The following is a 16,285-nucleotide window of genomic DNA, read 5'->3' on the forward strand; positions in this document are numbered from 1 at the left end:
ACTGTCGCTTGGAAAGGAATCATTGGATCCAATATTATGGTCAAAGAGAATGTCATCCCCAGTCCCATCCATTGCGTTACTGATACCACATTTCTTAAATGACTTAATCACTATATCACTTCTTACTTTTTCCCACGAATTCTTCACCCACATGCAGACCTGAGCAGGCGTCGGTCTCTCCCTTCATCCTGTAGGGGTCATAGCAAAATCTTCCTGCTGCATCCAGTTGTTCCATTCCTCTTTCATTAAAGTCTTAAAGGGTTTGTTAATAGAAACATCGAGCGGTTGCAGTTGACTTATTAAACCGCTGGGTATAACAGCCAGCTGTGTTTTTAGCTCATTAGCTTTTTCCTTTATTTTTTCCATTTTATGAGCTGTAAAAGAATCCCAGACGAGGAGAGAGGGCCTCCTGGACTTTTCTACCAAATTTTTTCAAACCAAAGTAGTGTTCCATCTTCATTCATCCATCCATCCTTTTTCATGTACGTGAACGTAGACACCGCTGGGTAAATTTTCTTTGGGCATTGTTTTTCTTTTAAAAATTAACATTGGTGGTAATTTTGTTCCATCTGCACAACATGCTAGCACCACTGTATAATGCATTTTTTGTGTCCGGTAGTCTTAACAGTAATAGTTTTAGTACCTTTTATATCAGTTGTTCTATTGCTTGGAACATCAAATGTTAAAGGTGTTTCATCCATGTGTTTTGGCAGCCCTGTTTTCATGCTCTTTTGCATAATTAATCACACTTAAATTTAGCTGTGTATGATAGTCACTTTTCTTTAGATATCGTAAGGGGTGAAAAAATAGAATGAAAAATGAAGAAACAACTATTTTGCTTCCGAGGCCTAAGATTTGGTACTTCGGCTTTCGGTGACGCATCCAACTTGACAGTAAGCACGTGCCAGACTGCTGAGTATCAAATGAAAATTTAAATACTGATTAGGCGATTACCAACGCTAATTGCATTAAGCTCTCTGATTGGTCAAGCTCATTGCACATTTGAATCCAAGGCAAGCACTCAAAAACGATTTTTTGTTTGTTAAAGTTAGGCCTGAAACGGCCTTATTCTGCTCCACATTAAACAGGGATCGTCATGTATTTACAAGCTTTTTCACTCTCATCCATTACTATAATTAATTTTTTTATTATTTAGGGAGCATTATAAATAGTTATATTTAAAAAAAAAAACTACTATTGTTATAAATAACACATTTCATGGAACTAAACTATGCATGCCTATTTAAATATATTTACACATGGCTTATGTATATCGTATATATATACATATATATTATTCATACCTTTGGTGTATAGGACGCAAGCAGATTTTGGCATCAAATTTTGGGGTAAAAAAGTGCGTCTTATACACCGAAAAATATGGTAAAGCCTGTAGGGCCAGAAACCTAAATCTATCTTTATTCTCTACAAGCAAAAGTACCGTCCCCAGTTATGAGAAAAGTTTAAGTTAATCTTTCAAAAATACCCATCCTCAGTGATAGGAAAAGTTTAAGTTAATCTACCAATTTAAATTATTTCATGGACTTTAAAAAGGTTAATTGTGTTACACTTTTGGTTTCACTCAGAGCCAAAGTTCTGAACTATTTATACCGCCCACTGCAAAAAATAATAATTAAGTACCAAGAGCCACTCAACAGTAACATATGGTAAATCTACACTGTTAGTCTTTAAGTTATGTCACATTTTGAAATGTGAATGATAGCGTGATTAATTCCTAACAATGTAGTGTAGAATATCCTGCTTGTGAAATAGAATTTGGCATCAACATTATTCATGCCTGTTCTCCCATCATATCAAAAGTGAATGTTGAGCTTTGCCTGTGTGCACAGCTTTTGAAATGGGAGACAGATGAATGCTTGAACAGACATTATGGTTTGCAATATATATAAGATACTGTCTTCCGAGAACAGATATTTTAATTTGCTTCATAAACTGTTTTTGTTATTTAAAACTTGTTTGAATAGGTGAATGCTTATAAGTGGATATTTATTTGAAAAACTAACTTTGCATTTTGCAAGATGAGTTTTAGGGTAAAGAATTTAACATGCTAGATCATAAAATATTTGAATTATTTAAATCTTCAATTTATATAATATGTATGACTTTGTAATAATGTATTTGTGTTGTCTCTTAGCTAGAAATGCTATATTGCATTGCATTATATTATGTAACATAACTGCTTTGACAAAATGCAATAATTTTATATTTATTTCAAATTTATATTTTAATCCATAGCCAGAAAAGATGTAGTACCTTGAGTAATGTATAATGAAATCAGGTGGATGTAAAAAAAAAAATGTTTAAGATATGTTTTCTACCAACTAAGACAGTAACTCTTGACTTATCTTTATAATCTAGGTAAGTTAGTTGTGAATTCATATAGTACTGATAGTTTATCTACGACTTCTATTTTCTTCATATTCTCAAGAAAACTGTTTATTTTTTTAAATGTTTGTTGATATGTATAAAAAATATTATGAACTATATATTTAAAGTATGAATTACCACATTCAGTTCTGATAAATTTAGTTTATATTAAGATATGAACAAAAAAGTTTTTTAAAATGAGAATGCATGATCGTAATTTTTCAGAAAGGGGTTACAGAAATATTTGTAGAGCATGTGTTTACAAAATATGGCACAGAATTATTTAATGATTAAATTTTTTTAAACTGCAGAAATAAAAATGTAAGAGAGATATTGGTAGTTATTAATAGTTAATAAAAGTCAATTGGTAGCAGTATTTATAATTTCAATGAATGTTCCAAATTTTAAAAAATAATTTGATTAAATCCAAACTGTTAACAGTTATCTAAGTAGTTACTAATCCTTAATTAAATATCTGTTCTTACATCTCTCTGTTACCCTGGAATTCAATTTTTTATATGTTTCTGAATTTTTATTTACCATAAAAACCTAAAACTATTGTAGTTACAAATTAAGTAATTTAATATTTAAAGCTAAAGTTTAGTTAATTTAAAAACTGAGTTATTTCATTATTTTATTTTCTTTATTAAGTATGAAAGTTAAACATGCTTGTTTGTCCTAGTTTGTGGTGTTTGAGACAGAATGAAAAAAGGAGGTTGTTATTTTTAAGGTATGTTTAGCAGAGTATTTTGTGTTCTTGAGTTACTAACATTTTCAGTAATCTGCTTTTGAATGAAAGGTATCTAAACAATCATTATCATAAGTTGTAATCAAGCCAGCTCAGGCAATAGAAAATAAAACATGTTGCCTGTAAAAACTACCACACAAAGGATATTAACAAAAAAGTTATTTCTTGTTGTATTTAAGGATTTCAACCTTGTGTATATTATTGTTATTAAGCTCAGTTATGCTGGTATCTAATTGCAGCTTAAAACTTGAGTAAAACATTAACACCAAATTATTACTTTACACTACCTAGACTTGCATAGTTGACATCTCGGCAAGAAGTACTCTCTAGAAAATGGGTTTCTAGGGTCTTAACGCAGTGCTAATTCTTTTTAAAGAAGAATAATTAAATTGCAATTTTTTCTGTAAAACATTTAAGAAATACAAAAAATATTATTGATAAGTATTACAATGTTAATCATACGTACAACAGAAACTGCAAATCTGTGGTTGATTGAAAGATATGACTAGAGGTTTTTGATTAACTAATGTGTTAATTTAGCTTGTCATTTGATGATTACACTGTTGAAGATGTCGAAAATATAATACAGCAAACCTTAGCATATTGTGACTTATGCATACAAATAGAATTTTACAGTTTCTAAATAATATTTATAAAAGTTGAATGAATATTTGGTTTCATGTGTAAATATGTCAATATAGTTTCAATCAGCAGGAATTTCATTTAATTTTGTTGTTTTTTTCCTTGGGTTTTATTCCAAGATTTTATTTTAAAAAACGTTTAGGTATATCTATGCTGTAACAAAGTTATAGGGTTATTGTTATTAAGCTATTGTAAATACTTTATACTAATTAACTGAGGAGGATTTAAGCATATATAGTATTATTTCACAAGAAATTATTACTTTATTTAATAAATAATTTTCCTTGCTTTTTTTTCTCTATATAATTGAATTACTTACTTATTTTTAATGCAGTTCAGATTCTTAAGACTAGCTAAACAATATTCTCTAAATCATTCCAATAGCATAGCTGTTCAAATTTTAAAGAAACATTTTCTTAGGCAGCTACTGATCCTTAATACTGCTTCACTTTTATGAGAAAATTTTGTAGTTGAGAGATCAAATTGACCACATTAACAGTTAACTCTTAAGGGTTATATTCCATTTTGTTTTTGATGTATAAGTGAGTGTGAAAAGCTGTAGGAAATTGGCAAATTCTTAGTTTTATTTCACATATAAAGTATGCATCCAGTTAAAAAATAACGGTTCCTTAATCTGAGTCAGATACTTAAGTATTTTTTTGTTTTACCTTGCAGACATAGATAATGTGAAAAATCCAAGTTGATTTTAAGTCAGAATCACGTTTACACTGAAGTGTCAGTAAGCTTGCAAGAAAAACCTGTTAGATTATTTTAACAAATATTTTCCCATAATCATATTATCAGAAGATCTAGGACTTGTGAAATATTGTGCATGTGATGGCAACAGAAAGAAAGTGGTTGAAATTTCACTTAATTTTTGTGACTGGTTAGAAGAAAGCTCCTGCTATTAAATAGAGCTTATTTTGTAAAATGTAAGTTTACAGATTAAAACTTTGTGTCTTTGTGTGGGGGCAGCCAGTCCCTAAAAACTGGTATTTTCCATTTATTTTACATCAGAGACACAAATTTAAACAAAGTGCAAAGTAGCAGTTTTACTTACAAAGTTAAAATGGTTACTTGTAGTCTGTTCCTTTGAGTCATTTAACTGCACAGATATATTGTTATGGTCCATGTGAACACATTAGCTCAGACAGTTAAAATCTTCTAAACTTAAAAGAAATTTATTACTCAAATATTTTAGCAATGCTGTTTTTAGGCATTAAAATGGAAGTTGCTGAAACAACATTTATATATTGTGTGTAAATAAAATACTACTTTGAAATAGAAGCTGCAAAATTCATTTCAACAGCTCTGAAATAAACCTGTCTTAAAATTATAAAATAGCATCGTATATATACACAATATGTAGCAAGTAAACAATGAAAAAGTATAGAATGCTTATGTAAATGTTTTTTTGTTTATGGCTTCATTGGCATTCATCATGTGAAAATTTTAAACATGTTTTTTCAAAATATTCTTGATGAAGTGAGTATTAAATAAAGCAATATATATATATATATAATTAATTAAAATGACTATTCCAACTCATTCTGATTAGTAAAGTAACAATGGCCTGTAGAGAACTGGAATCATATGTTCACTACTTTAATTGGTAAGTTAAGTTTAAATCATGAGACAACCTGGTTAAGCAGCTCCAGTTGACATGAAAAACAATTAACAAGTGTGGTCATTATACCTACTGACTTTTCACAACATTATTTGTAAATTGACAATTTTTCTGGGTTTGTTAAAACTTTGATGTTCAGTAGATTCATATATAGTGGTTTGTCAAATGGAAAAATATTGAAATGTTTGAGGGCTGTATAGTAAATGTACAATGAAGGCTAATTGTTATATGGTTTCCATTAAAATTTAGAAGCTTCAGGCCATCACATAAAGGCTATTAACTTCATTATTCACTTTGTTTAAAACTTTTTTTTTTGAAGGAGATTGATGTTGGTAATACTTGAACAGAATTGCATGTTCATAAAAACACCAATTAATTACTAAACTTAGAAGTATTTCTGGTAAATTGAAAAAAACAAATGTGAAAATGTTTAGGTATTTTCTTCTGTTTCTCCTTAACCTGTGATTGAACTAAATTATTATTACATAGCAGCATCTGTATCATGAAAAAAAAATAAAATATTAAATAAAATAGAGAAATGTGTGTTTTTACTTAAATTACACTATTCTCATACTGAAGCAACAACAAATATTAGGAGATACATTTTTTCAGTATCATGCAAACAAAAAAAATGTTCTTTAATATTGTCTTTCAAATACTTACGACTGTATATGTTACTCAGTAGAACTTTGAACGTGTTTTTATTTATAAACTTTTGATGCTAATGCATATTTTTGTTCTAATGATGTCTGGAAGTATAGTTAATATGTAGGTATAATTTTTTTATTTAAAAAGTTTTCTAATTTCTGAACAATTAATACTGAAAGTATTGAATTTTACTTACAAAGCTTTGTAACTCTCATAAATACTTGTTGATACAATTTGCAATTTAAAATGTTCATAGTGCACTATTACGTTAAATTTTCTAAGCATCAGAAATAACTGTACTCAAAATACCAGAGGACAAGAAATGCTAGAAACTTCAGAAATTATGGGAGAAGATGTTCATTTAGTGATTTTCTTTAGTTTGAGATGCTGCTAAAGTATATTTTACTTTCAAAACCTAGTAAGTGAAGTAGGAAATTTCAACATCAGTTTTGATCCCACACAGTAAGAACATGTTTGGGTGCAACATGTGGTTGCTATATCTTTTATTAATGTATTTAAATAATCTTGCCCAAAAAATCCTAACACTATAATATACAAATCTATATTCCATTCTGCGAGTAACAGATCACTAATGTCACTTCTGGTGCATGTCACAGTGATGTTGTTTCCATTGGATGTCGCACTAGGTCTGTCATTTCTGTTACATACTATATACTACACTGGTATTACTATTTCTGTTTAATGTCACGCTAGTGTTATCATCTCTGTGCTGTGTTACTCTGGTTCTGTTATTTCCATTATGTATGTACTACAATAATTATAATATCCGTATATGTCACATTAGTACTTTTATTTTATTCCTATTGTATGCTATTCTATCATTGTAATTTCTGTTCACCACAATGGTACAGTTGTTTTTATCACGTACTATATTACCACTATTATTTATGTTATATGTCAATTGTTACTATCATTATTTTGTATATCACATGTTATACTTAAGCTGTCAAAGTTATATATACCATTTCCATTCTTTAAAATCACACAGTTACTTTAGAGCAGTTTGGTTGGTCTTATTAATTTTGATAGTTTGGCAAAATCCACAATTGTTTCAGTGCATTTGGTACTGTTAAATATATTTCATTGTTCAGTCGAAACCAAAATCGGGGGTTACTCTAACATTTGGTAACGCATACTGACTGTAGCATTTAAATGATGCTGGAATTACTTTAATGTCATTCAGTAATGTCACACTTCATGGATTTAGATGAAATCATACTAATCTCTGTCATTTGGTAATAACACATTCATTTCAATTTATAGATGAAAATATACACATCTTAGTGACATTTACAAATATGACATTGATTTCAGTATTTACATAACACTGTATCAATCTTAGTGCCACTTAATAGCTAATTTCAGTATACAGATCAAAATACAATTGGCTTAGTGATACTTATGAATATCACTTTAATTTCAGAAACTAAATAACTCCAGCTTCACCTAATTGCCATTTAGTGATAACATACTGACTTCAATATATAGATAAAATCATGCTCCCCTCAGTACCATTTGGTAAAGACATACCCAACTTGGGTATTTAGATTATGCCAAAGTTGAATGTTATTTAATAATATCATGCTGACTGTTATTTTTATGATCTCACAATAGCTTCAATAACATCTGGTAATGTCAAACTGATTGTAATATTTACACAAAACTATAATTATCTCAATGCATTTAGTTTGGTTTATTTTTTTCAAACATTTTCATACAAAAAAATACACAGTATTATCTTCACATAGCTATCCCTAATTTTGAACTACAGACAAGAGGGAAGACAAGCTAATCAATAGCTCTCCCTTCACTGCACTGACATTGCTTTTACAAAACAGCAAAATTTTAGCAAACCAACCTTTGTCAGTTCTGAATAGAACACCTAAATTAAAACTATAGAATATTTGTATATATGTGTAATAAATTAAGCCATTAATCCAATTAAAATCATTTTTACCTTTCTTTGTTAGTTTACTATTCAAATCCTTCCAGAATTATAGTATGCCCCAAAGAAGACACACCACTACTTTTGGCCTATAAAAGTTCTTGCAAAACCCTCTCATATTCTTGAAACACTTCTTGAGCAGTTGGCCTTAATGAAGCATTGAGATGTTTACATTGTTTGTGAATTTTAAAAAGTTTTAATTTCAGAAATTCACTGTTATCATCATCTTCCAGAAACCAGTTGCAAACGTTGGGAACTTTCCATATATCTGTTTTTTCATCATAGCCTGGCATTTCATTGTCATCAAACAGAAGATCTGGGTAGGGCCATCTCTGCTCAGGAGCAATAAAGTCTCCCATAAGTTCTACATGACCACATTTTATTTTCTTGCCACTTTCTGGTTTTACCTCAGGTAGTGCATCAAGATCATTCAGCACTAGGTGAAGATCTGGTTGAAGGAGAAACTGACTAAGAGTCTTTTCCAATGAATTAGAGTCACACATAACTCTTGTTCCATTAGGACTAAAATGAAGAAATTTTATAATGTTTATATAACTGATGCATAAGTTGAGCCGTTTTATCAAACTGTCATATTTTCTCAGTTGTTTATTCATCAAAGTCCACACATTCAAGGCACTTCCTAATTTATAAAACTCTGTAATTATTGTGTCATTACAAAAGCCCAGCAGTTGGATAATGAGAGAATTACCTGACCAGGATTGCAACATTTTTAAGTGATGTTTAAAGTCCTCTTGATAATGAGAAGAAGCCAGAGAGGACATTACAACTACGTAACTTTTCCATTTAGCTTGGATAACCTAAGAAAAGAATATTTATACTTAGTTCAATATATTCTAAATAAAATGAGCTTTCATAAAATGCACATTTGTTAGCAGTGTTAATATTTGTTAATTGACAAGATTTAGTTCAAATATCTTATCTTGAAAAATTTCAACTTTTAAGTTTTGTGCTTTTGACAATAACAACTTATACTTTAGAATTATATATAAAATTAAAACAAAGAAACTTGCATGAGTTTACAAAACAATATGAAAATGAACAAATTAAAGAACATGTATGCTAAAAAATTGTGGCATTTTTCAATCACAAAAAAATATTTATGCGATTAGCACATCCATATATGGCCATGTAACTATTTTGCAGGGTGTGGATGGATCTTCACCGAAATTGGTATAGAGGTTCATTAGGTCCATGGGGAAATACATACAAATTTTGTGTTTTGCAGTTTTTATAGGCGTTTTTGTGTTTTTTTACCACTACCTCACCTCCCGTGGATGGATCTTCACCAAATTTCGTACGGAGGTTCAATGGGTCTATTGGGAGTTACATACAAATTTTGCTGTTTTTATGGTAATTTTTGCACTTTTTAACACTACTTTGTCCCCTGTTGATGGATCTTCACCAAATTTGGCATGAAGGTTTTTTGGATCCATGCAGAGATACATGCAAATTTGCAGTTTCATAATTTGTGTTTTGCAGTTTTTATGGGTGTTTTTGCATTTGTGTACAACTACATATAAGGGAAGCAACTTTTCATGTCCTAAGATAACCTTTCATTAATCATGAATTTACATAACTTCCATCCAGAGGACAGGTACTCAAGCTAGTTTATCAATAATCTAGAATACTGTTCTTACTGGATTGGATATAAAAGATTTTCAAAATAATACTAGAAAAACCATGACTTTGAAACACTTGGAAATAAGGCCATAGTAAAATATGTGTGAAAGTCAACTTCTTAAGCTAGCTATGGTTAATGAAAAACTGATAATGTTAAAAAAGTCAGAATGGTTAGAAATACAAATGTCAGATATAACTTGTAGATGGCAGTGAAGTAAAAAAAAACTGGACTGAGATCTTCTTTTCCTTCTGAAAACATATTTACTATAAATTACGTTTTCAGCAGAGATAAAAAAATCAAGGTACAATACTATCAATCACTTCTTACAGTTGTTTCTTACTACAAATTAACTAACACTTTTCTATTTATAACAGCAATTGTAATAAATAGGGATTGAAAATATCAACTCCTATATACTTACCTTTTTAACAACACTCTTAACGAGAAGTTTCTGAGGAAAAATATTAAGGAAATCATCACAAGTCAACCATGGATGACAGCTAGACATCCCAGGTAAACTAAACTGTCCTTTTGAACATAATGGTCTACAAACAACTCTCTCATTTGCTGTGAGGTCCTTGTAACAATGCCATCTTTTTTCTGGAAAGATATTTCCTATGAATGAAGATTTCAACAGTGGATAAAGGACTGCAAGTGTTAAAGCCATTAAGGCTAAGAGCAGAACTAACCACTTCTGATTAAAAGCTGGTGTAAAGACAATCATTTCCAGTTAGTTCAAAAGCTTCCATTAAATCAGTTAACACTTGGAATACAAAATCTGGAAAAAAAAAAGAAGAAAGTTTACAGTTAAGGAAAAATAAATTAATGGTTATAATTAACTTCTGAGCTCAGATAAACCAAATAGTTTATAACAACTGATAAAATTAAATCTTTTTACCAAAGACAATTCGACACTAGTATTTAACAGTATAAATGTATCTAAAGTGTAATTTAAATTAGTTTCTATTTCCAATAATAATAAATTCATTTAATTTTGTAGATTTTCATCTACTTTTCAAAAACATTTTACAATTAGTAACAAAATTATGGCTAAAAAGCAGGTTCAGTTAGCAGTGAGCCATCAGTCTCTTAACACATTTGAACCTTTGGCTGCTTGCAGTGAGGAACAAGATGATCAAGAGGTTTAGATAGTGAACTCTCACATTAAATATACTGATGGAGTTAACTGTAGTGAAGAGCACAGACTAAAACTAGAATTTGCTTGCCTAGTGCTGAAGTACAGGATATTATATAGCTTGTTGACTATTTAGTGGCCGGAACAAAGGAGCAATCTCAATTTGTAGTGCATGTAGGAACGAACAGTGTTGGAAACTAAATCAAAAGAGCTGCTTAAAACAAAAACTTTGATAAAGTGCCACTACCAGATTAACTACAAAAATAACATCAGTAGTTGCTGGAAAAAAGACTGTTTAATTGGGTTTAGAGTGAGTGGATAGAAGAATGCAAAAGGTTATCAATGGAATCTTGTCAAACTGGACCCTTGCTACTAATGAGGTGCTTCAGGGACTGATGCTTAATCCTTTGTATTTTCTTATTTAGATTAATGGTAATGATAGAGGCATAATTATTAAATTAGTAAGCTGACATTAAACCTTCGAGTAATTCTAGTTATATTGAAGATATTAAGATACTACAGAATAATTAGGATCAACAGGTAAGTTAGACAAATATTTGGCAAATGACCTTCCATTATAGCAAGTGCAAAGTAATGCATATGGGGTAAAATGTTTAATATATTGTTACGATAGTGGAAGTCACGTGACTCTGGTAACACGTTATGAGATTCTAGAAGGATCATGAAGGCCCGGGCATTTTCTAGGCACCCTATATTTTAATATATAAGCCCGGCAAATAAAGCGGAGAGGAGAAGTGACGGCATAGATAATTGCAGATAGGGAGATTTAGAGACAGATAATCAATTCAAGTGAGCGGTAGTGACCGTAAGTAAACTACGTGAATCGTTGTGAATTATAGCGTTTGTTTAAGTTAAAGTGACTGTGGAAATTAAGTGTATTGCAAAGTTGTATTGAGAAAGAATAAACTAGTTTTATTTAAGAAAGAACTTGTATGCTGAAGTTCTTCCGAAAGAATTTTTACGGGAAATTAACAAACGACCAGAGACGTAACACTATTATACAGATGGGATCTTGGCATAGTCGTGATGAGTTACTCAAGCTATTAAGGTAGTTCTCTGTTGCTTGTAGTAAAAATAGTAGAATGTTACGATGTATTTATAAACATGATGTAGTGTTAAATTTTATAGTGAGCCCTTATGAAACTTTTTAGACATGATATCACCATCAGGGTAAAATTCTCGTCACACCCCTGTATATACTGATTACAACTCCAAAGAGAGAATTATTTCTCTACACAAATCACTAGACAGGTGTCACTTGGAATACTGTATACAGTTTTGGTCTACTTATCTAAGGAATGATACTGATTTATTGAAAAGAGTGCAGAGAAGAGCTGTTAGGTTGAAAAGGGATGAAAAGATTGTCTTATAAAAATAAGTTAAGAATGCTTAATTCATTTTTTCTTGAGAAAAAAGGGTAAGAGGTGATCTTACTGAAATTTACAATATCATCCAGGGTACTGATAAGATAAAGGCCTACGACTTCTTTGTCTGTAATATAAAGATAACAGGAGACAAGTTTAAAACACACTAAGCTCCATGGAGTCAAGGCTTGTTTTCTCACAGGGTGATTGGCTTATGGAATAAATTAACACTGGCAAAAGTGGAGGCAAGCACTTTAAAAAGGTTTGAAAGGGTTTTGATTTATAAACGAGTAGCAATTCCTAGGTGTTGAGGATAGAATTAATTTGTACACTTTATAAAATACTGAAGTTCTGTAGGCTGGAACTATCACATAACTTATTGATGTATTTGTAGATGACTAACTGATTATATAGTGAAAGTTGTGCATCCTCCTTGATATGTAAATTCAATGATTGAATCATAGATCTAGTGTATTTACCCCAAGAGCATTACAGACATTGACAGATGACCAAGGAGCACTGCATTTGGGAGATTCAGTCTTCATATCAGAAAAAGTAAGGAAGACAAAGTTGAGGTTTGCGTAAGATTGTTAAAGACACTTGAGAACATACATATTCAGAGAAGTTCTTTAACTTTCAGCACAGAACGTTTTTTCACTTAAGATTACTCTGTACATTTTCAAATGGATAAATATCGACACCACTAACAGGCAATAAAAATAAAAAGTCCCAGTGAATGAAGAAGCAAAGTTCACCATGTTCACAAGCAGTGTATTTGGAAGAATAAACAATATAACCAGGTAGAGAATACTCAGTATGAGCATTCAACCAAATTTCATAAACTCGGATGATAACATGAGGAGTATAGTGATACATACAGAGCTTGAGTTCCACATAATAAGCCTTGAGCATTCCACCGTAAAAACTTAAGGTGCTCATTCATCACCAGGTGAGCTAGAGAGCTCAGTAATTTAATCAATTACACTGATTTAGTGTCATGTAAGCTAATTAAATGATTTGGTTTGTTTTGAATTTTGTGCAAAGCTACACAAGGGCTATCTGTACTAGCCATCCCTAAGTTAGAAGTAAAAGACTAGAGGGAAGGCAGTTAGTCAGTACCACCCACTGCCAACTCTTGGGCTACTCTCTTTTACCAATAAATAGTGGGATTGACCATGATATTATAATGCCTATACGACTGAAAGGGTGAGATGGGGATTCGAACCCAAGATCCTCAGATTGCGAGTCCAGTGCCCTAACCACCTGGTCAAGCCAGGCCCCTGATCAAGTCAAGTAATCAAAATAATGTTTCTGATTATTACTGTTTTGATTATCCCAACAACAGATTAATCAAAATTACTATTAAATCAATTGTCATGAAAATAACTAATCAAAATTAGGGTTTCTGATTATTACCATTTTTAATTATTCCAACTATCCAAGTAATCAAATTATTGTCACCAAACGTGCTTGACCTATCTTAGTTATGGCCAAGCTACTAATGCTATATGACATTATCACTAATTTTTAACTGCTCACTAGAAGGAAGACAACTGACTGACAGCACCCAATACCAACCTTTTTTTTGTGTGTGTATGTGTACAAACCATGGTATATAAGGAACACTGTAATAATTAATTATGGGACATTGACTGATTTATTAGGATATAATACTAACTGCCCAGCTCTACTTGAGAATGCAGTAGACCATGTACAGTCTGCTGATCCAGACATAGTTAAAATGTTTCTCAGTAGCCTTAGTGATAATATTAATTTGTGTTTAATTTATATAAACCTGAGAATAGCACTTAATTATTTCTGCAATGAAAGCAATAAAATTTGAACAAGAAGGAAATTTTAACATATTATCAGCCTCAGTTCAAGTAGAAACATCAAATGTAAAAGTTTGAGCAGCAAATGAGACCTGACAAAGTGACCCTCATGAAACACAGAGGGTCACTTTGTACCATTTTCTTATAGGTGGAGACTTCCGAAATAATAATCAAGCCTCCCTGTAAGATATCTGATGTGTTTAACATGTAAGCTTTCATATCACTGGATTTTTTGTTGTTGGATTCTGCATTGTGAAAAAGTTACTGAAAGTAGTCTACTACAATTAACACACTTCTGAGAAGTCTATTACACAATCTTTATAATTATACGGTTTCCCACATTTGAAACAACTGACAGCTATATGGCCAAAATGAATACACTGGTAAAACTGAATGGGATTACTAATTTAAGGCCCTATAGAAAAACACTCAAATCCAATTACAACTTTGCTATAAGGATGTACCGATAAAGGTTATAAGAACAGTCCATGTCAATTGGTTGAACTAAACCACCTTTTCTTTCCTTCATTTAAGCTTTTTTTGTGCAATAAATTTTGTAGCCAAATCTACTAAGTTCTTTATGGAGATTAAATACTCCAGTATCAGGTGAGACACCTGACACAATGCTACATCATTCTTTAGAAGATATAAAATTAGCCCTTACAGACTAATCTCAAGTTAAGTCAGCTGTAACAGTTTCTTGGCAGCATCAATCAATGGAATATATTTCCACTACAATGTTAACAAATGGGGTTGATCATCTACAAAGATCAAGCCAGTGATACTGATAGTCAGTAACATCTACCACAAGAAACTTGAATAGAATATAAGGATACTGACTGTTATCTGCCTCAATATAAAATCTTTGAGTGCCATAAGAAAATAAAGGTTTTTGGTTTATATATTTATTAATAGCTTTTCCTTTTGTTTTGGGTGAAAACCAATACCTAAAGATGAGACCAATGAAGCAAATTCCAGTATCACTGGGGCAGAAGTAACAGTTGTGTACATAAATTTTTAAGTGACCATTCCAAATTGTGTATTATTTTGCACCATATAAATAAAACTTAACCAAAACTGGGTAAGAGTTTTAGTACAATTAAAACTGTCATTTTCTGGCCTTGAAAGTTGGAACTTCACAGGGTCTAGGTTTTTTTAAAAAAAGGAACCTGGAATTAAAACCAGGAACTGGGTTAGTGTTGATTCTAATAATAATTAAAACTAAAAAGTATATTCTCAACTAAGATTAACTAATACTTAGAACGGTAACATCAACTTGAAAAGATTAATTAAAAAAAGGGGGAGAAAAAAAGGGTCTACATGTAAAGAAAGTAGCAGGAAGTAACACGTTTTTTGTTTTGTTAATTTTTTATTACTTTATAGCTCAGTTATTAAAAGCCGTTTTTCTAATATAACGTGTTATGCCATAGTGATAAATTATCCTTACTATGATAATTATAACCATAGTATCTATAACATATCGTGTATTAGAAAACATGATATAACAATATTCAACAAAATGCACGATAAAGGTTTCAGTTTTTCTTTTACATTATTTCCCCGTTTCAGAGCACGGTTCTACGTTAATCCAAATTCTTACGTGATCTTGATATTCTTGTCTAATCGATCTATGCAATGGTTTAGTTCATCATAATATTACTTTAGGGCAAGTTCTTTGCCTGCATTTTCCTTTTCCGCGTTAAGATACCGTTATCGTAAATTATTATTTTATAACGCTTATTCTCGTTTACGTATAATATTACGATCAAAGGAAGAGGATTTACGCAAGATGGAAATTGACTCTACTAATTGTTACTGTTAAACAGCATAGTGTTATTAATCCTTAGCTTAAAAATTTAATTTGTTAATAAAATATATAATAATTACAATTCGCTTACGTAATCCAGTTGACACCATAACAGTCGTTGTTCATGAAAGTTGATGATTTATACAGCGACTAGACCTTTACTATGTCTGGCGTATTCAAGCCGACCTAATGAAAGGCCTCGTCGGCACTAGTCATACTTATAGTGTATTGTGGTTGACATATTATAACATATTGTTACGACAGCGGTAGTCACGTGACTCTGGTAACACGTCATGATATTCTAGAAGGATCGGGGAACATCACGAATAATCCAGTATGTGCTAGGCGCCCTCTATTCTTGTATATAAGAACGTGAGAGAATTAATCGGAATAGAATTGCAGACGGACAATTGAGTCAAGCGCGGTAGTAAGTAAGTGCATGAAAAGTTCCCTGCGAATTATAAG

At 31.3% G+C, this 16,285-nt stretch overlaps 1 protein-coding gene across 5 annotated transcripts; it reads right to left on the reverse strand.

Moving 5' to 3' along the window:
* Nucleotides 1-6,598: 6,598 nt before the first annotated feature.
* LOC106472296 (protein O-mannose kinase-like) lies at nucleotides 6,599-16,074 on the reverse strand. Of its 5 annotated transcripts, none has more exons than XM_022400897.1 (3): nucleotides 15,912-16,054; nucleotides 10,083-10,261; nucleotides 6,599-8,837 (listed from the first exon to the last, which is right to left on the reverse strand). In XM_022400897.1, exons 1-3 carry the CDS (start codon nucleotides 15,928-15,930, stop codon nucleotides 8,109-8,111), a joined length of 927 nt encoding a protein of 308 aa, XP_022256605.1. In that variant the 5' UTR covers nucleotides 15,931-16,054; the 3' UTR covers nucleotides 6,599-8,108. The 5 variants fall into 5 exon arrangements, with proteins under 5 accessions (XP_022256605.1, XP_022256606.1, XP_022256604.1 ...); XM_022400898.1 differs by lacking the exon at nucleotides 15,912-16,054 and adding an exon at nucleotides 15,614-15,738; XM_022400896.1 differs by having other exon boundaries at nucleotides 6,600-8,837; nucleotides 10,083-10,439; nucleotides 15,901-16,054.
* Nucleotides 16,075-16,285: the final 211 nt, after the last annotated feature.

The sequence above is a fragment of the Limulus polyphemus genome, unplaced genomic scaffold (genome assembly GCF_000517525.1).
Source record: "Limulus polyphemus unplaced genomic scaffold, Limulus_polyphemus-2.1.2 Scaffold5225, whole genome shotgun sequence".
NCBI lineage: Eukaryota > Metazoa > Arthropoda > Merostomata > Xiphosura > Limulidae > Limulus > Limulus polyphemus.